General features: G+C 33.5%; 1 protein-coding gene across 1 annotated transcript; it reads left to right on the top strand.

Annotated features, from left to right (window-relative positions):
• The first annotated feature begins 4519 nt into the window (after positions 1 to 4519).
• Positions 4520 to 26063, top strand: LOC148626354 (sucrase-isomaltase, intestinal-like). The gene is made up of 23 exons (XM_088570266.1): positions 4520 to 5016; positions 10633 to 10849; positions 11123 to 11292; positions 11870 to 12038; positions 12312 to 12408; positions 12747 to 12865; positions 14209 to 14334; positions 14609 to 14740; positions 14949 to 15083; positions 16482 to 16604; positions 17123 to 17207; positions 18053 to 18179; positions 19358 to 19494; positions 20218 to 20252; positions 20713 to 20829; positions 21218 to 21366; positions 21658 to 21742; positions 22545 to 22601; positions 22933 to 23057; positions 24141 to 24229; positions 24565 to 24614; positions 25141 to 25299; positions 25735 to 26063. The coding sequence occupies exons 1-23, from the start codon at positions 4649 to 4651 to the stop codon at positions 25801 to 25803; spliced, it is 2940 nt and encodes a 979-aa protein (XP_088426392.1). The 5' UTR covers positions 4520 to 4648; the 3' UTR covers positions 25804 to 26063.
• The last annotated feature ends 575 nt before the right edge of the window (positions 26064 to 26638 follow it).

The following is a 26638-nucleotide window of genomic DNA, read 5'->3' as shown; positions in this document are numbered from 1 at the left end:
CGACGACCTTTCTTGTTAGATATACAACAACCCTATTTTCGGTGGACTTTAAAATTTTGCACTTGTTAACCCCAACTGGGTTCTTTTTCTATATAAATAAATTAAAATTTGAGATGTACACATTATGACCTTTAATTTGATATGCGACAACCTAACTATATAAACAACTTAAATTTTGCACTCACTGACCTCACCCAATTCATTTATTTCGAGACAAAACATCGATATTTCGAATGTACGCTTTAAGACCTTTCATTTGATATGCAACAACCTCACCCTCTAAGAACGTTAAATTGTTGCACTTAATGACCCTACTATTTGAACATGTATTACTTATTGGGGTTGATATTCTGACTTTTGAAATGTGCTCATTTAGACCTTCAAATTGATATATCACATGACCCCCTTCGACAAAGTTGAAAAAAATGATGCAATATCAAATCTATAAATTGGTATTGATGAAATATAGCAAACCATTGGAAAATATGAAAATTTTAAGTTGTTGTAGTATCGTTGGTTTTTTATATTGGTTCATGGTATTTTGTGAAACAGTTGTATTTGTGCAGATCTTTCATTCTGTGGAATGATCATTTGTGTGTTTGCTGTGGATTTTAAAATATATACCCCCGCTCTCAAAATTTAAAATTTCAATAGATCCAAAATTAGACAAGATATATCAAATCTGAAAACTGTATGATAATTTGCAGAACATATACAACAAAATTACAAAATAATTTGGGCAATTTTGGACCTCATTTTGAGCCCAATGATTATTAAAGTATGATGCAATAACAAACTCCAGAATCGGAAGTCGTAGAGACATGAAACTACAACCATACATCATAGAATTACCTGACCTTGAAAAAAACTTACAAGGTCTAGGTCATAAGTTTATGTCAAAGTCACACACCGGATTCTGCAAAACATTTAAATTGTCATAACTTTTGAACAGACGGTCTGACAGTTGTAAATTTTGTCTCAAAATGTAGGGCTTATCGAGAGGGTCATTTCATACCTGTATGTATGCATTTATCTCTTATTGTTTTCTCATTATCAAGGCTTGTAGTTTACAGTGAGAAGGCTTTTTAGCACTCTATGAACTTTGACCTTGGATGCAAATGAAAGGTCACGTGGACCAAAGATCATTGATGAAGGTCCCATGTTTCTACAACTTCTGGTTCTCGAAATATAAATTTGAAAAACGTAAGTACGATATTTCAAGGGATATAACTCCTGTATGTTTTCATAACAAAATACATGTTTATGTTTATTCATTAGGTATTTATCTTGTGTACATGAAACAGTTTTTAGATTGATTCTATCTATTATGGTTTTCAAGATATGAGGGATTGAAATAAATTGTTTTAAGGGGACTTAACTCTTAAAGATGATAATGAAATCCTTAGCAGGGACATTTTCTAATAGAACATGATGATATCTACATGTTCACCTAATATGGCCATGATATTCTGAAAAATGAGTTCGGGGGACCATGTTGAAAAAAAAACGCCAGTAAAAGGGAGATAACGTCTACGATGGATAATGGAATTCTTCACAGGGTCATCTGGTAAAAGTTCTTAATGAACTTTATCGATGGTTTAAATTTGGTAATGATATCTTGAAAGATGAATAGGGAAGAACATGTCAAAGAAAATTTTGCAAATAACGGAAGAATAGAAAAAACATTTAGAAAAACAATAAGATCTTTCCCTGGTAGGGAAAGCCCTTAAAAATACCACCAGTACAATGGAAAAAAAACATCAAAATTTAAGATATATATGTACAAAACTGAAGGGAAACATAAAGTGGGGGATGGACGCGCTGTTCTTGTGTGACACTGATTTTACCTTCATAATATTAGGTCAGAAATCTTCGTACTTTAGATCAGTACTGCCCCTGGTAAGCAGTGGAACATCCATTCTTAAAGGAATTAAGCGCAAACTCGAATAGTGTAATACGGTTTTCTGTATATTTTTTGCATTGGAAAAAAAATGGTAGACACTTTACAATATGGACAATGTGTAAATCGTAGTTAAGGAAAGACGCAGAACATAATAGCTGGGCCAAACAAATATCTAATTTACGAGGGCCGTAATTAAAATATTGGGGAATGTCTAGTTTATGCAAGGTGTTTTCGCTTCGGATTGCACGTTTGAATCTTGATATTGAATTTACATTTCGTACGTCTCCAGTAATTAGCAAAAATCTGTATTTGACCCCTATAATCTATTTTTCGTAACAACAGCCATGTTTTTTCATAGATCAAAAATCCAAACAATCATTTAACTGTCACCCTAAGAAACAGTAATACCTACTTTCATTGAGTTCTGTACAGTAGTTTTTAGGAGAAGATTTTTGAAAGTAATAACATCAAAACAGCAAAAAAAACACGTCCAAAAAGGGCAATAACTCCAACATGGATCAACAGATTTTTCCAAAAATTTGGCCGCAGATAGATCTCATCATGTTAAACATTTACACTTCGTCAAAATTTGGTTAAATCTAACGACTTTGGAGATATATGCAAAACAAAAACAAACTATCTGAACCCTATGTTCTATTGTTAGTGACAGCGGCTATGTTTTCTTCACGGATCCAAACAGTCATTTTTGCAAGAAATTCTAAGAAACAAGGAGAAAATTTTTAAAGTAATAACATCAAAAACAGCACAAAACGTCAAAAATGGGCAATAACTCCAACATGGGTCAACAGATTTTCACCAAAATTAGACCACAGATATAGAGCTCATCATGCTGAACACTTTTATCCCATGACAGAATTTGGTCAAACCTAACGGTTTTGGAGATATATGCAAAAACCTGCTGTCTGACCCCGATGTTCAACTTTTAATAATTTCCCAGAAAATCTAAATCGGCTGTATTTGGAATGATTTTTTCCCGTCAAAGGTAAGTATTGTACTAAAATTGGCCTTTGATTTGGAATACATCTGTCGCATTTGTTTATATGACTGCAGCGGAAACTCTTGTTTTATAATCATCTAATATTTCTAATGATCATAATTTAGTTGTTATTTTGTCACAAGGTACAACATAGTTCTGTTGTGTCTTGTGGGTCGTAAAAGCTTTTTGTTTGTGTCGACTCAGAAGATGATCTTTTGTTTTCAGCACTGGAGACATTTTATGTTTTGACAACCACCGATGGTCAAAACATAAAATATTTCCAGGGCCGAATCCCAAAAGGGATGACTAAGATTGCCTCTATGTCATAGAATGAATTAAAGGATATACTATTAAATGGAAATGAGTCGGAGGCAAATAATAAGAAGAACTTCATCAAAAAATATCCCTGTACTTTTTTACTTTGTTTTCAGTATAAAAATAAATCAGTGATCTACTTAATGAATACATCACATCTCTTGGAGCTGTTGTCATGGTTATTCTCTGAACTGTTGTCATTGTTTTCTGAATTGTTGTCATTGTTGAAATCAGTTATAGCCGGCTCTGGAATCTCCAATTATTAACATCTACCTGCTCATCTGCTCTGCAATATTTCCTTTACGTCATGGTCCAAGTGAGCTTTTAGTGTTAATGTTCAGTGTTTTATTGCTTTTGACTTCTCTATAAGACAAAGTCTAGCTTTTGGTTTCAGTGGCATTTGGTCATACCTAAAACATAATAAGTAAGATTAAATTACATAATGTAGAGTTATTGTACAACTGAAACTATTGAAATTTTGGACTGTGTCTGTCATGTGTGAAATAATCAATCGCGACACTCAAAGTAAAGGTAGTCCAGTAAAGTTCAGAGGGTCAATGAACAAATTACTCCAACTTTTTACGCAGGTCCACATTTTTTGTTTGTCAATGTGTGTTGAGAAACTCAAATGATACAAAAACTTTAATTACTTTATAACGGAATTTAATTTTGGGGGTAATTACTGTTAATCGCATGTGGTTAGTCGGCGCCTAGTTATACGACACATATTTTATGAAGATTACTCATTGACCTTTATTGTAATTCCACAACTTCTGGCTGTAAAACGGAAGAAATACGTTCTTACACTCGTTATCTATTGAAGATCTGGGAGTTCTTAATTTCATTCGGGTGAGAAATTCTGTTCCGCTACGCTCCACTCGCCGAAAGACGGAATTTCTCATACCCATGGAAGAAATTCCAGATCTTCAATTGAGACTCGTGTAAGAACCTTTTAATCTCACATGGCTAAAATATGGAAATGCTTGTGTCTTTAGTGTAAAAAGTGTTATACACATTTATAAATATTGTGAAATAGTAAATTCTCAAATAAAATGAAGTCTTTAGTTTTTTAACTTCATAATTATCTTTTCGACATTATATTTCAACTAAATGTAACTTTTCAAGTATCATACTGGGTGAAAAGTCAACTGAATTGGTACATATTTTTGTCGTTAGGGTCACAAATATTTCTTAAAATTCAAAGTATATGATAGGCGATGTAATAGCAACGAGATTTATATAATGTGAAGTCGCAAAAGTTGGTATAAATAAAGTATTTTGGGAATTTATTTCTTTGTGCACTTCCTTCTGTGTTGATACAAAATTTGGGAGTGGAATAAAAACATTTGTACAAACACGACATTGCAAATACGTCCTTATTTTTGGAAATGTAAACAAAGTTATCATACTAGATTCAGTTGGACGTAACAAAAATGGCGGGTTATGAGTATGACATTAAACCGAAAAAATCAAATGGAAGTCGCTTCTACTGTCTTGGATGTTTGATGTTTTTGCTTATTATTGGCACTCTAGCAGTATCCATCGCAGCTTTAGTTAGACAAGTTAATTATGAAAATGACGATAAATCTCAAGGTGATTCAAATTCAGCTGCTGCTGACAAAGGAGTGCAACAAACGACAAAAAGTGGACAACAAAACCCGATACCGACGACAAGACATAGTCCGACGATACACGCCACTACTAAAGTACCAACCACAAAGATCGATACTAGAAGTGATAGCGTGGTGGAATGTTCTGTCAAAAATGCACACCAGAAATCAGTGTGTGAGAATTCAGAAGGGTAAGTCATTTGCCTTTATACGACAGTTATTTTTACTTTTAATAGTCATATCTGTATATTATCCATGGTCAAGAAAAAAGACATATGGATATACGTTGTTTTCCTAAACAGTTGCTGAACGAAAATAGTTTCATAAATGTCCTTTGGCATTAAAAATACACACGTGGCAGTACTAAAGAATAATTCGTTCTTTTCTGCACAACCTTTACAGTTCTCATTGAACTGTAAATGCGTTCTTCTTGAAATAGTTTTCATTGACAAATTGAAATTACACGAAAAATTATATCTCTTCAATATGTGTTTTGTGACTACAAACAGTAAAACTTGACCACATGTAGCACTTTAATAAAAAAGATTATGTCAAAATGTGGTTTAAAATGACATTATGTTAATTTACATTTTTAAATTTAACGAGCATAATTTACATCCGCATTGTCTTTTCAAGGACGTTCTATCATTAAATAAGGTGTCAACATCATGTATAATTGTTTATATAGATATAGGGATCCTTAATTTTGAGATACTGCTAGTAACACAAGAATTTCGCCTATAAAGCACAGCCAAGAATCGTCGTATATAAGATCGGGTAATCTTTGATTGTTGGTATTTCAAAGTGATATATTATGTATCGCATCCCATTATGTAATACAAATATTACTGAACCACTTTCTGCTAGGCGATATAGGTTACTTTCAAGCTATGTGTAATCCAGTTGAGTTTCTTCTAATAGTTAATGAAAAAAGTATAATTGAAAACCGGGTGAGTCTGCACGGTTCAGATTAGGGGACGACTATTTGATTCTGAGTGGGGGCTGACAGTTTTGTGTAAATAAATTTCTTGTTCGGGAAAATTTGGGCATGATATTTTGGCATCCACTAGCTAGAAAATAAAAAAAATGGACTCCATATTCTACTGTATAGTATAATGAAAAGAATTAATTTACGGTCTGTAAAGCATTTGGAACTAAATTTTCTGATTCAGTATAATACTAGTATAGGGGTTATCTGAGGATGATACATTTGTAGCTACATGTATCAGTACACAATATAAACTTACGTAAGAGGCAATGGGCAGAAATTAGGAATTATTGGTATATCCCGTTTGTTTCGAATCTTGGTTACCTTGATTACCCTTTCGACCCTAACACGAAGTCTAGTAACAATATTTCTTCGATAGAGAGCATATCATGACACTTAAGTTTATCCATGAACCTTGACCCAATAAATCCTTAAGCAAGTAGTTTCCTTACCTATCGTCTTACGTAATGGGAAGTTTTAAGGGAATATAAATTAAAGACAATTGCACTCTACCAAAAAGTCTCGTAAGCAGTACTTCACAATATTGCTTTTCAAGATCAGAACATCGTCAGTGATTTCCTAATGTCTGGCGAACCAGACCAGTAAAAATGAGACTGACTAGTGTTCAATTTTGGACTTTTTAACAAAACAATGGCGTTTATCTGCCAGATGTCCGGAAAAGCTGGAAGTCCTTCGGAATCATTGCCTCGGCAAATCAGTGAATGGGTTCAAAGAATCCTTTCGGCTAGGTGAGCTATTGCTATCACTTGGCGTCCGTCGTCATCGTCGTCGTCGTCCGTCATCGTTAACAATTATTCATAGCTCTTCTCCTCTGAAACAACTTGACCTATTAGAACCAAACTTGGTATGAATATCCCTTAGGGTATTCTGCATAGATCTGATGTGGGTTTTTTGATCCGCCGAAAAACATGGCCGCCGTTGCTGAAGATAGAACATAGGCGGTCAAAATACAGTTTTTTTGCAAATAACTTAACAACCGTTGAATTTAGCAAAATTCTGTTTGATGGTAATATTGTTCATCATCAGAAGACGGAATTATGCAAATGATTCGTCGCCTAATGCAGGAGTTATGGCCCCTGAAACAGATTTTTTGTAGTTTTTCAATTGTAAACTTTGAAAATCTTCTTCTCTGAAACCATGCGACAAAATTTAATGAAAGTTAGCATAATATTTTAGGGTATCCTGCACAACTGATCGTTTAAAACCTTTCGTCTGTCAAAAAACATGGCCGTCGTTACTAAAAATTGAATATAGGGGTCAAAATGCTTTTTTGCTATTTTTCCTCGATCGTAGAAGAAAAACGAAGATGAAAGCTACTCATAAGATAAACATAATATTCTGAGTTGACTGGTAGTATTTAAATTTTTTAGGCGGCCATTTGCGACTATATTCACCAGTTACTCTGATTCCAATAATTTTTCGGTTTTATTATTATTATTTTATTCTAGGTGGTCATTTTCAAAATGGCTTTGAATTCAATGATATTTGGTTTACAGCGTAAACGTGGTCTCCAGAGTTAAATGGTGATAGTGAAAATGCTGTATAGCCATGATTTAACTTCTTTTTATGTTCTTTTTTCAGCAAATGTTTACCGGGCTAATGTCCCCTCGGAATAGAGGGCATAGGGGAATCCTGCCCAATTTTTTTCCAGAGGTTCTAAAGACACTTTGAAGGAATTTCAAACATTTTACAGTGCTTTAGGTACTCAGTTTAACTTAAAATAGTCATCAATATTTGCTCTTTTTCAACATTTTTTTTTGTCAAACATGGTAAAAAAGCATGATACCTTTACTTACTTACATGTATTTGATAAGGCATGGCTGCCAGGTGAGCGATTTTGGGCTTTCCAAAAGCCTATTGTGAATTTTATTTATTTAATTTATTTATTTATTTATTTATTTGCATTGAGGGTTTTGCATTATGTGTGTGTTTCTGTTTTTCACGGCTCATAGAAGCAATACATCATAGTTATGGCTTATCAAGATCAGTACATCGAGAAAGCAGCGAATCGGTTCAGAGAATCTTTTTTTTTTTTGCATTATATGTTTGCTGTTCTTGTTGCTCTTCATTTTTAGTTCACCTGGCTTAAAGGGCCATGTGAGCTATTGTCATCACTTGGCGTCCGTCGTCGTCGTCGTCATTAACAACCTACACAATTCTGCGGGAGATCAAAGTCGTCGATTGACTCCTTTTTAGAGTAATTGCCCTTGAAGCGCAAAAAATTATATTTTTAGCAGTTATCAGCCAATATCTTAAAAACTTTCAATTGATGAAATGATCCTTACAAGTCCTACCAAGATCGTCTTGAGTCAAAATTGTCGGTCAATTCCTTGTCAGAGTTCTTTTGGAAGGCAAATATTTAACCGGCTGAGCGATTCAGGCTCCTGTGAGCCTTTTGTTTTGTTTGTTCTTTATCATGTTTCTTTTTTCATATTGCTTAAATGTTTACTTTTTTTTTCTTTCTTTTTTGCTTGTTTGTTTATATGGTTTCGATTTTTTTGTGAGTTATACATTTTTATACTTCTTGTTTTTCGCTTGTTAGATACATGTACTTATTACAATAAACCCGAAACCGTGGATAGTAGAACACAGCAACATAATTAGAAACTGGTTTGTTTGAAAACACGAATACAATTACCACAGACTATGATGAATATAATATTTAATCTCAAAGTCAATAATACAACACATCAAATAACAATAAACCATAACAGTAAAATAATAAAGATATGACACTAAATATAGAAACAAAATGTGTCACGGTTACATTTCAACAAAATGTACATCGTTTTCCCTTCTTTAACACTGTCAGAAGTGGTGATAGTTTTGGACTTGACAATTCATTAAAGTTCATTTTTGGAGTTGGACTAAAGACTGTAATACATTGTGTTATATCTGATGCTGACTTACTGTCTTTGAAGTTACCAAAGTTAAATGCTTTAACCTTCGATGCACTAATACTTTTCTTTAGAACTATCCTCGGGGTCGACGGTCTTTTCTTTCCTGACTTGAGTTTATTAAATTTCAGATCTTCGATTTCTAGCTGTTTTTTTGCAATGCATAAATCGGTCTTGATTTTCTTACTAGGCGTTGGGGCGAAGTTTTCATCACTATCTAAATCTGTTCTGTCAAAAATGCGTTTTGCCTTATTCCTTATGTCTTTGTATTTTTCTCGAATTTCGGCATCCCTCTGTCTCAGTGACTTGGTTTTCCTCTTTATTCTCTCTAACTGATTGCTCCACACAATCATCTGAACGGTGTGAATAGAGCTCCTTCTCACTGGAGTACTATTCAAGCTTCTCGTTACTGCGTTACCGGTCAGTTTATTCTCGCCTGAAAACCACCTAAACCGATCAGTAATGTCCAATAAGGTTTTCTTGCATGGCCGCCGACTTTCAGTGTTAACTGTCGTAGTGTCTTTTTGTTGCCTCAGTGGCGTAACATTTGCTTCTGATTTGGTCCGTTTTACATCTAACTTTTTTTGCGCCGGACTGAACATTTCACCAGGCAACGTTCTTCTCATGTAGCCCGGAGGAAGAGATTTTCTGGTAATGACAAATTTCATCATTTTGACGATTGATGATCTTACTTGCAGAAAACGGTCTGGAGCACTGAAATCAACACAAACTACTATTGTTTCCTGCGGCGAACGTAGTTTTATATGATTTCATCACATTTGCGGCAACCTTTTGATCGACCCTTAACAGCTTATCCTAGCCCAAGCTACGTTGATTGAACAACACTGAATTATCTCCTAGTCCAAGCTGGTAGTGTGTTCGGTCGAAAATGGGCTTGGGTTCCCATTGATTGATTAATTAAGATTAGGGCTTTGCTTGGTTGATTGAAAATGAGTGATTAATTTTGAAACTGCATGACTTATGTCCACCTAATTAATTAGCAACTGGATATGTTGGTTCATGTTTGTAATAGATTAAAACATGCTAATGAACTACATTAAATGTTAAATCAAGATACGGTCCGTGTATTTGATACTCTATATATAAGGGCTGACACTGTCAATTAATGTCCGCGAAAAATGATTATTTTAATTCTACATGGTTATATTTGTTTATTGATGTTGTTTTGTTTTGTTTGTTTTGAGAGTGTGTTTTTTTCATTGTTTTCAATTATTTTTCTAAGGCTTGACAACAAATTTTCATTCTTTTTTTCCTGTCATGAAATTCAAATTTTATATTCTAGTTTCATGTAATTTTAACTTCGGGAATTGAAGAGGTGGTTATTTCTATATATTTTTTTCAATTTTATTTTGTTAATATTTCAAGTAAAGATGCCTCATACACAATGTGATGTAATATGTTACAAGAAAAGAGACAATCAACATAAAGAATTTGGATTGCACTTTAAGTGAATCATGGTTAAAATGATTGTGACTTTGGTGATTAAATGAAGTGTATAATTCACATGTGATTTCGTGGCAATTGTAGCTTATAATAATAGAGAACAAAGCAACGTGGTCAGTGTTAAATCACTCACTCTTGGTTCGATGGAGATGGTATATAGCGTACATTCTTTCGAGAAAGTAAGATCTTTCGATAAACATATTATTCTGAAAGGGAAATCAGTTGAACCGGAATAAACCTGGTACATCAGTACAATTTTATAGAAACACCCGCCGAGTTGCTACTAAATGAAATATGTGCATTTATTTAGGTTATAATTCGAATATGAAGTCCCATCATTATATACTAAAGAAATGTCTCACTGAAATGTAACGTTCCTTTCGTATTTTTACTTGTCTAGTTCATATAATACCACTATAAATGTCACAATTCTTTAGCTGCGTTTGGCATGAACGAGACCAATCTGAGAAAACTCCAGCGTGTATTCATAGCAATGATGTTGGGTACCAGGTGGAGGGGAATATTAGCATCAACAACAACAAATGGTCTGCTCGACTGAAAAGACAGGGGATACAGAATGTGTATGGCATGGTTGTTTATGATTACATCAACATAGATGTAGAAATACTGAATGGAAACGCGTTGAGAATTTACGTAAGTTGGAAACAAAAGCAAAAAAAATACAATAAGATGTAATAAAGTAAAACCATTACCATTACAAACAAACACAAAGTAATATACAACCCGGTCTTGGTACAAACAAAAATGTCTCCATTCAAATCTGATTTGTGTACACAAACAAAACCAAACACTTTCAAGTGCTGAAAGCATGATGCCTTTCCAAAATAGTTTTAATGAGTCCCACTACTGTATGAACTTCATTTGATATGTCTCGCATAACCGTGTTTCTCTTTTTATGTACTATAGATGCATCCAGACCAAAATGCAAATGCATGGGAGATACCAGACGAAGCCTTGAAAATGGATATACCAGAAACACCACATGATAAGCTGTATAATGTCACTTTCGTCACTGATCGCTCTGCATTTGGTGTTGTAGTTGAAAGAGTCATTAACTCCACAACAAAAACAAAAATGTAAATGTATAACATCAACTGATTTGAAGCTAGCGAACAATTTATTAAAGGATGCGTTCGACAAATCCAACAAAACCGCCTTTTTGATTTTAGGAATTTCATTAAAGACTAAAAATTTCTGAAAAGTCAAAGTCGTTCCTCTTGCTAACATTTTAGTTGTACGTTCGTTCGTTTGTCCTTTTCTTTTTTTATTATTTCATTTGCATTTTTTTGTTTTTATTATTCTTTTGTGAGTCACAGAAAACGAAGGACCCGGAGACAACCAAATGTTAAAGAGATCCCTTTCAGTAACCAATTATGTGTATAGAATAGATACTCTAAAATAATTTTTTATATACTTAACAAATTTTCAACTATTGGCACCAGTACTGTAGTTTATTCTTCTAGTGTTAACTCTTTTGGATTGACTTTTCAGATATTCATTTGAATTGAAAAAATCAATCGGTGGATCAATCAATGAACAAAAGTAGCATATTCTTTTTCCTTCGTTGTAAATGCACATTTCTAACGCTTTATATACAAAGTGTGTTTTGTTTGTATTGTTTTGTTTTTAATTTTCCCATTTTTTCCACAACAGATTTGACACAACGCTGCCTGGGACTATATTTTCCAAGCAGTTCATGCAAGTGACCACGAGGCTACCATCAGAGCACGTTTATGGTTTCGGAGAACATAATCATAGGCGTTTCAAACATGACATGAATTGGAAAACATGGCCAATCTTTACTAGAGATGTTGCCCCTGTTGTGAGTTTCATTTTTTAAAATGTTGAAACAATATACATGTACCATATGCTTATTCAGCAAACTGAAAACTTGGTTCTACTACAAAACGAATGTTAATTATTTTTATTTCCAGATGCCAAGTGGACTGTTGCGCTTTCAATAACTACGGAATGGGAGAAAACCACTTTTTACTTGTATATTTAAGTGATCTACAAAATAACTCGACTTTCTACTAAGCTCAAACAGTACCATTTGTCTACGCAATAGAATACCACCTTTTTCTACTTTCCACAGGACGAATGGAATTTATATGGGGCCCACCCAGTGTATCTGAATCTAGAGGAGGATGGAAATGCAAACATGGTGTTCTTAAAGAACAGTCATGCGATGGGTGTGTAATTATTTTGCTGACACTTATTAGCTTTTCTTTTTCATATGGCTAACAGCAACAGTATTAGTCTTAACAAATAGTTAACGAGGAAATTCATTTAAGCTTCATATTTTAACAATTGAACGTAATAGGTTTACAATTATTTCAAGTTGAAGTAATCCCCATCAGGTATTTGTAGCCGCTGGAATAAAGAAGATTAAATATTGCGATGAAATATCCCGAAAAAAGTAATGTTTTTCAAAGAATTGTACAATCTTAAAAAATGTATTCTAATCAAAATCTGATATACTCGTGTTTTTATGGGAGATGTTCCTAATAATTTTTTTTTCGTTTTATAGATGTCATTCTACAGCCTGATCCTCACCCTGCTATAACTTACAAAGTTATAGGGGGTGTTCTGGATTTCTACGTATTTCTTGGACCATCTCCTAAGGAAGCTATTCAGCAGTACATTTCTGTAAGCAAATTTGGTCCGTTTTATTTAAAAAAAAAGATTAACTCAAGCTTAAATTTGGATTGTTTCCTGTTTTCACGTTATTGATTCTGATATCTGTGAATTGCCTTTTTGTTTTTGATACTACGGAATTTGCCAATACTATTTTAATTTATGATTCCATTTTTATCATTCAGTTGATTGGTTTAATAGAGTTTTCATAAATCATCATGTGTAATATTTTAATGTTATTTGCAATTCATTCATTTCATACAAATTTGCACATGCACACAAAGCAAGAAACCACGAAAAAACAACAACAAGTACTTCTTAAAATCGGTGTCTAATTTTTCAAGTTTATAGATGTTCCTAGTTTTTCTCAAAGATTACCTTAAATGAAGTTTCACACACTTTAGAATTACATTGTAAAAACCTTAGGTGACTAAACCTGATTTCGAAAAGGCCATTTTTACAACATTTTATACGGCTTTTTACTATTATGCAAACCATTATAAAAACTGGTATATAGAATGTATTATAAATTTATATAAAGAACTGACATTCTTTTATATTTCAAAAAGAAAATTGGGGTCATCGACCCCCCTTTTCTTGTAATATTAAAAACAATAAAACTCGCCAATTATCTCCTTTTGAAAAAGACTTTCAAAAATTAATATTTGTAATTTTACCATACAAATTATGATATAAAAAATTCTTTTAAAATAATTTAGATGTATTATTTTTACATCATTTTAAACACTGCTAGTTATTGAAAATTTGTATGTACGATTTTGAAAGATAACAAAAAGAAATATTCCGAGTAATAGGTATCATCTTCCTTAAGATTGTATTTTAAGTGTCAGTCCCTGTAAGAATCAGACAGTGAATGAAACATGGCATGAAAAATCTCACCATTTTGAAAGTTTAATTTGACTATTTTCACCATCAGAACCAAGGAAATAAGACAAAATTTTCCATATCATGCTGGACAATTGGGTTACAATTTCATTGAAATGCACTGAAAAAATGAACATTTTAAGGGCAGATAACTCTGTCAAAACCTCATTTTTCTAAGATTCTATTAAAAAATTTCTGAGCAAATCCAATTAAGCAGATATCAAATGATGGTCTTTTCAAATAGAGAAAGTATCCTTAGATGATATTACATTGTCAGATCAGTTAGGTTTTGACATGCATGTTTCTGATTTCCCCAATTTGCCTGATTCTTACAAATACACTGAAGTTAAAATTTGTTTTCCGAAACTCACTTGCACTGATTTTATTCAAACCTGAATTGCCTTGTCTGGTTTGGGGAATTTGGTGTGCGCTACGGTATATTTAGAACATTTTGTGTATCTATATTTCAGGCTGTGGGGAAACCACTGATGCCCCCTTACTGGTCCTTGGGTTTCCATTTATGTAAATGGGGCTATGAAAACCTTACAGTTGTCCAAGACGTCGTGGAACGGAACAAAAAGGCTGAGATTTTTCAGGTATTTTACAGGGCTTTATTACCTGTAATGCCGGGTCCAAGTTTCTAAAGAAATCCAAGTTTTATGCAGAGACAAAGATAGATGCTGGATTTCAACAGCTAAAAGAAAACTTGTCTCATATTGCCACATGAAAAATTCAGGTATTCTCAATGAAGTTGTTAAGTCGACTTTAAGGTCACTTCATGCAACTTGTGGTAGTGTAGTTAATAGTGGTCATCGGCTACACACAAAGTTCATTACTTTCATGTTATATATCAAACTGCTTTATTTTTAGGATGTCCAATGGGGTGATATTGACTACATGTTCAACAAATTCGATTTCACCTATGACAAGAAAACATTTAGAGGATTACCAGATTACGTTAATGAACTACACAAAAACGGACAGAAATACATAGTCATAGTCGTAAGTTATCTAATTAGTAAGGATGAACATTTAAAAATTCCGTCCATGGGACAATTACTTTTCGAACAGACATCTTATATTGCAAACCACAGTTTCTAAACTTGGGTTGATATATTTTTTTTCCCGTCTTGTTTCTTTCCAATCGTTTTGCAAAGCGGTAAACTTTCTAAAAAAAGCATGTTCTTAAATTATCCCAATTTATCTTTAGGACCCAGGTATCGGTGCCAACGAAACAATTGTAGCTGCAGCACGTAACAACAGTCCGGAATACGAGATGTACCACGATGGGTTAAACATGGATGTATTTGTTAAGAATTCTACTGGATCTGTACTCGTTGGAGAGGTTTGTGTCTGTGTCGAATAATTTGTTTAATTTCTAAATGAGATCTAAGAGAGCAAAATAGAACAGACGTCCTTCTGGCGTTAGTGCATGTAATCTTTCTCGGAAAAATCCCCTTTCATGTATTTATGAAACTTTCCTCCTGAAATCACATTTAACCCATAAACACTGAGTATTATCAATAATTTTGGATAGCGCTTACTTGCGGTTTCCAAATCCAGTTCATTTATTCTTGTTAATGGTTAATAGTGTAAACATATTTTATTGCAATATAATTAGGAAATAGGTCAGACAAAAGTTATACCAACTTACGTTGTATTCTCCATAATGAACATAACAAATATAACATACATACAATGAACATGCATCAACAAAAATATACATATAAATTTAAATATATACCCATCATTCAAAGAAGATCTAACATAACAGCATTTTATATAAAAAATCACTTGCAACCAAATGAAAAGGCACTGTGTTAATAAACTGTTAAATCTTAAAACATTTAGTTTCCTTGATAAAGCGTTGTTAGCAGTATTTCTATATGTCAGATGCTAGAGGTTAGGATGGCACCAAGTCGGAAAATAGCTTGCCAAACAACCTCTAGCACTGCAGGAGTATATCCAACACGAAAAAGTTCAGCATTCAAATTGCTCGATCGATATCCAAGTCTTGTATGTATATAACATTATATGATCGATCCTTGTTAATAATGAGGAAAATAGACTGAATTTCAAAGCGGAACAAAATTTTTAATAATATTGATAAAATGTAGTGATATTAAAAATGAAATGACTTCCAAGAGCTTTGAGAAAAACATCTTTGCAACAACAACGACCAAAAAATAAATACAAGACTTTAAATTACCCCTACAAAATTGCTCTCGCTACGTCAACCTTCATGGGAACGGAGTACTCCAGCAATGCTATAGGTTAGCAGGCAATGTGTATTCTGACTTGGTGCAATCCAATGTAGGAGTGAGGAACGGATTAGTTTCACTCGATGGGTGTTTCTAGAAAACAAAGGACGCTTACCCTACCGGTGCACCTGGTCCATGTTTCCAGTTTTTGGTGGAGTCCGAGTTGCTTATTTACTTTTGTTTATCTGAACGCTTTATTTTGGTTATTTTTGTTCTTTGTTTGTGTGACTGTTTTCCGTGTCTGGTCTTTGTACATGGACTGCGTTCTTTAGACTTCCACTAGAATATTGGTGCCTTTGATCACTCTTTCATGAATTTCTTTTCAAGTGAAATAGGCATTATGATGCTAATATTCTAACTTCCGGAATATATCTTTCATAGTGAATCCGGTTCATACTATTTTAGTGAAGTCAAAGTTCTAGCATTTTTATATTATTGTGATTAGCTTTCCTCGCTATGAATTTCCTTATTTTTGCTTTAAGGTATGGCCAGGTGTGACAGTTTTTCCAGACTTTACTAACATTAATGGATCATTGGAATACTGGATTAAGTACATCAAATATTTCTACGAAAATGAAGGTGTCGAGTTCGATGGTTTATGGATTGTGAGTAGTTTCCATCCGTAATTTCCACTAACCTTTACTCTTAATTGACTAAAACCGTAACTGTGACCTGTGACACAATCATTTCGCAGTAAAGTATAATTTTACGTACTCTCAACAATGATCGAGTGGCGGTTCCACGGAGGGAGTCCAGGTGTTGAACCCCCTTTCGGTTTAATAATTTTGTAAATTTCAAGCAGTGTGGAAGCCACATTTTTGCTGGAACCCCCTCTCTGGATCCGCCACTGATTTCGCCCGCGGAAAGCCGGACTGCTCTGTACTCTCTTGTTATAGTGTTATTCAATTATATAAAAAATTCCATAAGATCTAGAAAAATGTATGACCATTTGAATAAATTTGAAGAAGTCTAAAGGATATTTGCATTGAATTTGATTTTATACCGTAAAATATGATAAATTGAGATTTTCCATACATATTTTAGAAATGACAAATACCTCTTATCGACGTTGTTTGTTCTGATTAACGAAAGATTTAGTTGTCGCAAGTTTCACTAATTCCAGGATATGAACGAACCAGCAAGTTTTGTCCAAGGGTCTCAGAATGGATGCGAGAGAAATGATTTGAACTATCCTCCATACGTCCCACGTGAGTGTCCATTTATATGTTATGATTGATGGATTGTTGTTAAAATATACGGAAACAGGTGTATCGGAAAAATGAAAGATCATTTTTAAGTTATTTATCTAGCACTAGAAAAGGCAAAGCTTAGGGAATGATACTTCGCTCCCCACACGGTTGAAATTAAAACAGTCTTCAAAATGGGAAGTTGAGATTACTCGAGTCTGAAATAGAATCCCACGATTTTCAAAGTATCAAGTAGCTGTGATGAATAGTTACAGTGAAAACTGTAAAGAAAAAAGATCGGACCGACCGAAGGATTCCACAATCATAATATTCGGCCTGTTTTCAAAGTGGGAAGTGATATAAAAATACTAAGTTCTAGACCTACCAGGCAGCAGAACATATCTATTGTTACGCAATGTCCAGCGTGACTGCAGAAATAATGCTAAAAACTTTAAAACTGCAAAAGCATTGATTTACAACGCGAAGTAAATCGCTTAAACCTAAAACCACATTATATCCACGAAGCAGGACCTGGGCAAAACCTCAAATTGTCACAAGCCGAGAATTTCTTAGATGCAGCCGAATATCTCGGTGTACATGCACATATATCTTAATTATAAGCAGTGTTGTGTTTCAACCATAGTTATTAACAACGACATTATTAAGCAAGCTAAATCGCTTTATGGCTTTTTTTATATACATCACATGGCCTTTTGGATAACAAAAATACAATATTTCCTCCAATTTGAACCATAACGTATTCTAATATTTTTAATATTCAAACATATTATACCATACGTGAGAGAGCACTCCAGTCGTCGAAAGCTCAGCCAATCTGCGATAAACATTTCACCATCAATTTACAGATATACTGGATGCAGACAAGGAATGTTTATATTATAAGACGATATGTATGGACAGTAAACAGACTTGGGGTGATCACTATGCCGTTCATAGTCTGTATGGTCATGCTGAAAGTATAGTCACTTATAAGTAAGTCAAATAAATCAACTAGTTCTTCTCATGTTTGTCTTGTGTCTGTTTTGTTTCTGTTTTTGTTTCTGTTTCGTTACCTTTCATATTTAAGTATAGTAGAAAAAAGAACGAATATGCTGAAACGCATTAAATACACCAGCGTATAACCTAGATACAAAATGGTAAATTTTGTCAGAGATCACCAACAGACCTTCAATAAGTGTAAATATACCTTTAAGTAATCTCTGGAAGGTCCCGACAACAAAAGTAATACAATCCACGGAAACAGAACAATGACACTTCTTCAAAATGAAACCAAAAAGTAAAATAGATAACAATACAACACACCTTAATGAGAAAAGTTTCCTGACTGTGGATAGGCGATGTTTACGATGGGGTTAAACTAGTTTAGGCACTAAAAGCTAGCTTAGAACATATTGAAAAATGGCAAACCATCAAAACTACCAGTATTAAAAACAACCGGTCACTTCAATTCTAGTTGACTACAATTTGGAGTAGTAACGAAGCAAGATTTGGTGTTGTGCAATACTAAAAAATTACGTAGTTTTTACTTGGGGTGCAATTTGGGGGTCGAATATCTGTATTTGTTGAAACAAAATTCAAAGAATAGAATTCAACTATTTAACAATCGTATCCTTTACGAATAAATATATTGATGCAAGTTGATATATCCATCGGATTTGTTCGAAAGAATACGCTTTATAGACCTTTATAGTCTATATTTTCGCAAAAAAAGCTGGTTGAGCGACACCATTTTTAATTAAAACCTGCCAGCGTAAAAGCTATTCTGTGAACAATCCGTACTTTCAATGAAAAAAATCTGACACTAAAACGAGCAGAACAGATCGGTAAAATAGTGAGAAGGTTCAGATACTAGATTTAAATTAACTCGTTCTACCAGTGAATTATGTTTATATTGAAACGTTTTGTCGGGATTTAGTTTTCGCTTAATAAAAAACTGTTTTGCTTTGAGATTGCATACGGACAATATGGAACCCGAAAGTCTATCACTCTTTCGCAAATATTTCATTTTTCGTCAACTAAATTTATTATTTCTATAAAAAAACACCTTTCGTTTAGGAAATTAAATTCATAGTTCAATTGAACCACAAGAACTTCGGCAATTGGTAGCATATGAGTATTACTTTTTCTTAGTAATTCCATCATACTTTCAGAGCATTGACATCAGTTTGGAATAAAACACGTCCATTTATAATGACTCGATCGTCCTTCTCAGGGACGGGAAAATACTCGTTCAAATGGCTTGGAGACAACCAGAGTATTTGGAGTAATATGGCTTGGTCTATCATTGGTAAGATTTATTCTAATTGGAAGTGTTCGGAAGAGATAAATGGCCGATTTTGACCCCTGCTTTTTCGTAGCGAAACCTAACACTTATATGGGTATTTTGCTTTGAAATTTGAAATATTCTTTGTGCAGAAAAAATCAGTATATAATGTCTAAAAAAAGTTAACTTTTGTGGATAGAGAACACCAGTATTTATGTTTTACCCATCAATGTATTACAGATCTATTGCTGGTTGGTTTTACATCTTTATGAGACAGAGAACACCCCTGTACCGGTACCGAAAAATTGTCTCTCGGAAATGAGTTTTTCTCTGTCTTATCGTAATAACCAGTAGCTTGTTTGTCTTTTCCTCGATCTTCTGCGATTTTTTTTATTCTCATCCCCAAAATTGTAACAGGAAAGAGCAAGTTAGTCAATCTGAGATATTTACTGGGGCCATTTTACTGTGGACAAACATCGAATTCACGCCTTTTTTGACAAGTTTTGAAAGGACAACAAACAGTTTTGACCTAGACACAATAAAAGATCAAGGTATTCACTCTGATAGACATTTATTTCAGATATTGAGTCATTCGTTTCTTGTCTTAAATTAGACAAGGCACAAGATCAACTTTGATACGATAGAAATTTTGATGGAGACAAGAAGGTCTAAGAGCATCTCTGACTTGAGTGGGAAAGATTCCCAATTTACTCAGGTTCTATATAGGATGCTATTGTTTTCTTTCAGGTATGATGGAGTTTAGTATGTTTGGTTTTCCTTTGGTGAGTACATAAAATTCTAAAATGTATCCACATAATGACAGTCATGATATGAAAACATTAGAACAAACTAATTCATAATTAACTTGAGTGAGCATCATCTCAGTGAGTGTGTAAATTGTTCGTCTACAAATTAGAACATATTTAAATATCATTTGCTCTAATTACCACTTATTATTATAAATTTGAATTCTGGTATAAAAGCTTCTAACAAAATAGAGGATGATCCCATGGCAGATCCATAAATTCCGGGTGGGGGCTGACATGCCGCGCCAGTAATTTTGTACATACATGTAATCCAAACTTGATTTTTGGAGAAGTGCTCGCCTCGCCCACATTGGCCCAGACTATTAAATCGACATTAAATAGCGCAGACCTTTCTACTTAATGCAGAGTATTGTTTGAAGTAATCTCACTCAAACCAAGACTGAAAAGAACTTTTAATTACTTTATTTTGTTATAGATTGGCGCTGACATCTGCGGTTTTTGGTTTGCTGCTCAGTATGAGATGTGTCTCCGTTGGTCCCAACTTGGTGCATTTTATCCTTTCTCCAGAAATCACAACGCTAAAGGCTGGCCTGTAAGTGTAGTGATACGTAAATTAAGGGAAATAACAAAATTACTGAACTGATAAGGCACCGACCTTTTTTTTCCATTTAGACATTTTTCTAGTATTTAGATTATAACAATACCGTTACTTGAAAACATAAAATAGTGAGATTTAGGTATAAAAATGTACATGTATGTTATGGTGACAACATGAAAATCCCCGAGTCCATATAAAATAAATGACAGAGAGTATATACATGTGAATGCCAACGCAATTATCAAAGACGTTTCCAGAATAGTATCGAAAAATTCATTTGTCATTCTTCTTTAAGGTAATTTTTTTTCGGTTAAAATGTTTGAAAAAATTGTGTGAAAAATAACATAAGTAATTAAAACTAAAATAAGTAAAATGGTTACAGCATCAAGATCCCGGATCATGGGATAATGAGTTTATCAGCATCACCAGACGAGCTCTTCACATAAGATACAAGATACTACCATATTTGTATACTCAGTTCCACTATGCTCACACCACTGGATCTCTTGTACTCAGACCATTGGTATTTGAGTAAGTAAACTTTTATTCATATCGTTTTACATGGACCTACCATAAGTGATCATACAGAAGAATACTTAGTTGATTTATATATTCGAAGTTGTCCTTTCTAGCAGAGAAATTACCGGTTTCTTGTCTCGGTTTCTTCAAATCCTGCTTTTAGTAGTATAATTTTATTCTGTAAATTCGTGCCATAATAACCAATAAATGTAGGAGTAAATTGCAAACTTGACAAAACGACTAGACATAATTATCTCGGTTGTTGAACTCTCGAACTACTGATATGACACCACTTTTTGACAGATTCCCACAAGACAAGGAAACCAGGGATGTAGACCAACAGTTTCTCCTTGGTCCAGCTTTCCTCGTGTCACCTGTTCTGAATGAGGTACACTAATTGTAACTGTATAATAGATATCATCGGAATAATACTCGACTTTGGTACAAATACTTCAACATCCAGAAATACGATCAAATAAATGTTCAATACGTGAACAAAAGTAAATTAGATAAAAAGATTTCGTTTTAATTTGCATGCAAGGATCAGCATCACTTGCAGGAAGAGGCTTAAAAGTCTTGGGCAGTTTTTCTCAAGTTTTAAATAATGGATATTATGAAGAGCAATTTAGGTTACAGACCACCAATTCAACCAATGAGCATTTGGAACGTACGCAAAAATAGTCCTACGCAGAAATTACCCCTGTTCCTCATAGTGCTGTGAAAAAAGTTCTCATCTTATTTTAAAAATTTAAAGAGTTTCTGAAAGGAAAAACATTTCTGTACATTTTATAGGTGCATTTTGCTTCTTGTGATGTGAAGCCTAATCTCCATAATGATTTTTAAATATACCCCTATCTTGTGAAAACACAGGGATTTCCCATGCTATTTATAGACCCTTCACTTCCGGTGACCAGTACTGCACTGCAAGTCTGCTAACCCCACATGCCATTCTGAGGATTGTGAGCTGACATATGTAGAATCATGCTGATATATAGTCATCTGCAGGTTAAAGTTAAGGTAAAGTCCAGAGAAGCCATTGAATATTGTGAAATTAGCATAGAAGCCTATGGGAAGTGGAATTAGTGGTTTTTAGCCGCAATTGTAATGAGCATGCAAATAACCCTTTACGCTGTTTTCACAATGTATTGGACCTGTATCAAATCATTTTCAACTTACTTCACTGATTTTAGGGTCAATCTACAGTTTATGGATACTTTCCTAAACAGAGATGGTATAACTACTACGATGTAAGTCTTGTATATCTTCTTGTCTAGACTTTACTAATTAGTTAACTGATATTTTGCAACGCATAGACATATATTTAACCGCATGAGTCAAATGTATTTCGTGGAGGTTTAAAGCAAAAATAATTTTTTAACAAAATAAAAACAAAAAAAGTCGAATGTGAGAATAGTAACTTATTTATTATGATCTTTAACTTGCACGAAGCAACATTTTCCTTCTCATGTAAAAAAAATTGACGTCAGAAATACATATAGATCTCTTTCAATGAGCTTTGGATACCCTACATTTTACTTGTTTGAATAGAGTTTGAATTTTGTTTGACTATTTTGTCAGGGAAGCGAGTTTACGAAAACTGGTCAATATATTACCGTTGATGCCCCCTTATCCATAATACCGTTACACTTACGAGGAGGGTTCATCCTACCAACCCAACATCCTGCAAATACTACTGCATATAGGTATGTTTTGGGAAAGGTGTCTGTTTAATATGTCTGCTATCTTCAAGAGTTTTTTCCATACTTTGTTTTACAGTCCTCATAAATACCATCATTTCAAAAGTAGGTATTTTTAACTAATAAAAAGAAAATATCCATTTCTTATCGATTCAAAACGTACCAACCTTGGTTTTATTCCCGACATTTTTGAAATATTATGAAGTTCATGGGTATCTCAAAGAATTCTTACTGGCCGGTCTTTTCTCATCGAAACGTGAATGGAAATCCATCATTAATAAATTGATTAACAGTTATCAAGAAAATGAATGGAAAAGACGTACCAGCTCTAACAACGACTTCCCGAGATTTTAATTAATTCAATTGTTAATCAGATAGAAGTAGCACCGTTTTGGAAACCAGCGAAGACACACCATGACCATAAAAACTATTACTTTGTCACTAAATTCCTTACTAACTCCCCGAATGGCACACCTGGTTCGTGTAAAAACTGCAACCGATTTTTTTTTCCGACGTGTACGTTCACGCATGTTGTAACTATGAATCAACGTTAGTACTGTGTACTAAAAAAAACCTGTTTTGGGATTTAATGATCGAAAACTTTCCTGTTCTTCTCTTTGCCGAGCTTTACGAGCTCAACGGAGTCGAGCTATTTGAAGTACTTTTAGGAAAACCATTGACATCAATCGAAGTCGATTTCATGAAACTGTGTCACATAAATGTTATGCAATGCCACGGGCGTATGATTTACTCCTGAGTTCCGTGGCAAACGGTAATGCAGAAAACACCTAATTAAACTTACCTATAAGTATACATGTATGTAATTATGTATATATATGCATCACTTAACCTGAGTACCCTTAATGTTTTTTGTGTTGATTTTCTGATTACATTGCATCTTTATTTTGTATATTTAATTGTTTAAGGAATTGCCATTATATATCTTTAAAAGGAAATAAATACATGAATGAATGAATTTTTATGATTGAGTTAAAGATTTATGTTATAAATTGTTCAAGGTAATTGTGGTTCTAATATTCAGTAGTTTTGATTATGTTTACGTTCTTACACATACGTTTTGCCATCAAGTCGAAAAAGAGCAATGGGTCTTATAGTAGCATTTGATGAACAGACAGCAGCACATGGAGAGCTTTTCTGGGATGATGGAGAGTCTATAGGTATTAACATGTAACAGCTTTGTCTGCTTGTTTCTGAAAAATTACTCCAACTTTTAAAAAAGAAGCATTCATAGTGTATTTGCAAACAAAAGATGTATTACCATTTAAACAATTTAATTTGTAAGAAAGACTAGAGCATTTCTTTAATATGGCTTTTAATGAGACTTTTTTTATATAGTACATTCAAAATATTTCGCAATGACACCGCCCCTCCCCCCACAAAAAAAATTGTGTCTTATCCCTCTCAGTTATCAGGAATTATTAAAAACTAAGTGATTAATGCTGCTGTATTACCAGGAAAGGTTTTGTATATATTCATTATGCATATCTTATAGATTCTGTTGAAGGTGGTAAATACTTAAAGGCTGAAATCACAGCATCAAAGGTATGTATTGTGCATTAATCCACTGCATAATAATAAATCTTTCTCTGTATGCAAACAGAAACACACTGCATCATCAATCTGTAACAACAAAGGTAATGTGGAAAGGACGCCTAAACTTTCTCTCTCTAGATAAATACTACCTGGTACTTGCTATAGATTTATAGGTGTTGTTTTTAAAGTTTTTATTGTGTGTTTTTTATATCTGCTTTCTATTTCATTTTTCTTTGTTTTAACTTTGACTTCTAAGTTATGGTGATTGCTTTAAAAAGGTTTCTTGTCATTACTTTTCACTCTATGATGACATAATAAAAAAATTAATTCCAATAAAACATTAGCTCAAATTATCAGGGTGATCAGGAGAACACCCTGTCTCTTGTGAGCAGTATTAGTACACTAATATATATAAAACAGCATTGCCACTTTAAACTGCAATTCATTTTGGTACAGTTGATTTGCATTACTATCCATATATACTTAAAAGTAAAAACTTTTACTTACTATGTTACTCTAAACCTGTTTATTTTAGGGAAAACATTTAGAGTATAAAGTAAAAAATAATGGATATGCAGCAGCAAATTCATTATTGATAGATACCATAGAATTGTATGGTGTGTTTAGCTTTCCTGAACAAGTATTTGTTAGTGGCAAACAGATAGACAAATCACAAGTCCGGAGTAAAGAAAAGGTAAGATGTAATAGGTATGCAGTGTCAATAAAGTCCTATTTATGTAGGAGCTCTGGTCATGAATGGATCAAAATCACTGTCGAACATGACGCTTGTAGTTTGGAAATGTTTGAATTTGTAATACAAAAGTAGAGCAGGTATAGGACATCTTACATATCCTCATTGGTCAAGATTTCTGACGAAGCAATATAAAGTAAATCATTATACAAGTAAAACCAGCTCTGTCCCCCCCCCAATATATTTTTTTAACAAACCACCCTTGAAATGAAAATGAAATGCAAATGAAATGTTTTAAATCATCCACTTAAGACATAACCTCAGCTCAATCATCTGCAAATATTTCTTATCATTGAAAAAAAATGTGTTTTATGTAAGATCTGTTACTCTGTCATAGTGTTCCTCATGTTTTTAATGATTGTTCTTTTCTTTTTTCAGATTATAGAAATTGTAGGTTTAAAATTGAATATTACAATAGATTTTACTGTTAACTGGGAGTTTTTCTAAAAAAAATCCTGTAGTCTGAGTTTCATTACATACATCATTGCTTTGTTGGTTGACATTGTATGAAGTCATCTTTGTGTAAGTGTTAATTTGTAAAAACTGTATAAATTCCAAATAAAATTTATAAATAAATATGTAAAATGCAAGAAATAAAGAGTATGATGTGAGTGTAATAAGATTTCTCAGTACTGTCAAGTCTTATGTTGTCAATGTTATAAAATATGATACAATGTCATATTCATAAAATATTTCTGAACTGTAAAGTCTTATGTTGTCAATGTTCTAAAATATTCTACATTATCAGTATGATAAGATATCAAAATATACTGTAATGTCTTGATTTGGCAGTTTCATAAGATATCCTACTACTACAATGACTTATGTTGTCAGTATCATAAGATATCTGTTGTCAGCTTCATAAGATATCCTATTAACCCAATGCCTTATGTTATCAGTTTCATAAAATATCCTACTACTACAATGACTTATGTTGTCAATATCATAAGATATCTGTTGTCAGCTTCATAAGATATCCTATTAACCCAATGCCTTATGTTATCAGTTTCATAAAATATCCTACTACCACAATGTCATATGTCGTCAGTTTCATAAGATATCCTACTACCACAATGCCATATGTTGTTAGTTAAATAAGATTCATAAGATATCCTACTACTCCAATGTCTTATGTTGTCAGTTTCATAAGATGCCTGTTGTCAGTTTCATAAGATATCCTACTACCAAAATGCCTTATGTTGTCAGTTTCAGAATGTATCCTACTACCCAAATGACTTATGTTGTCAGCATCATAATATATATGTTGTCAGCTTCATAAGAT

The sequence above is a fragment of the Perna viridis genome, chromosome 2 (assembly GCF_037379345.1).
Source record: "Perna viridis isolate PV_CMFRI_1.1 ecotype Kerala chromosome 2, ASM3737934v1, whole genome shotgun sequence".
Lineage (NCBI taxonomy): Eukaryota > Metazoa > Mollusca > Bivalvia > Mytilida > Mytilidae > Perna > Perna viridis.
This window is presented reverse-complemented; position numbering and strand designations above follow the sequence as displayed.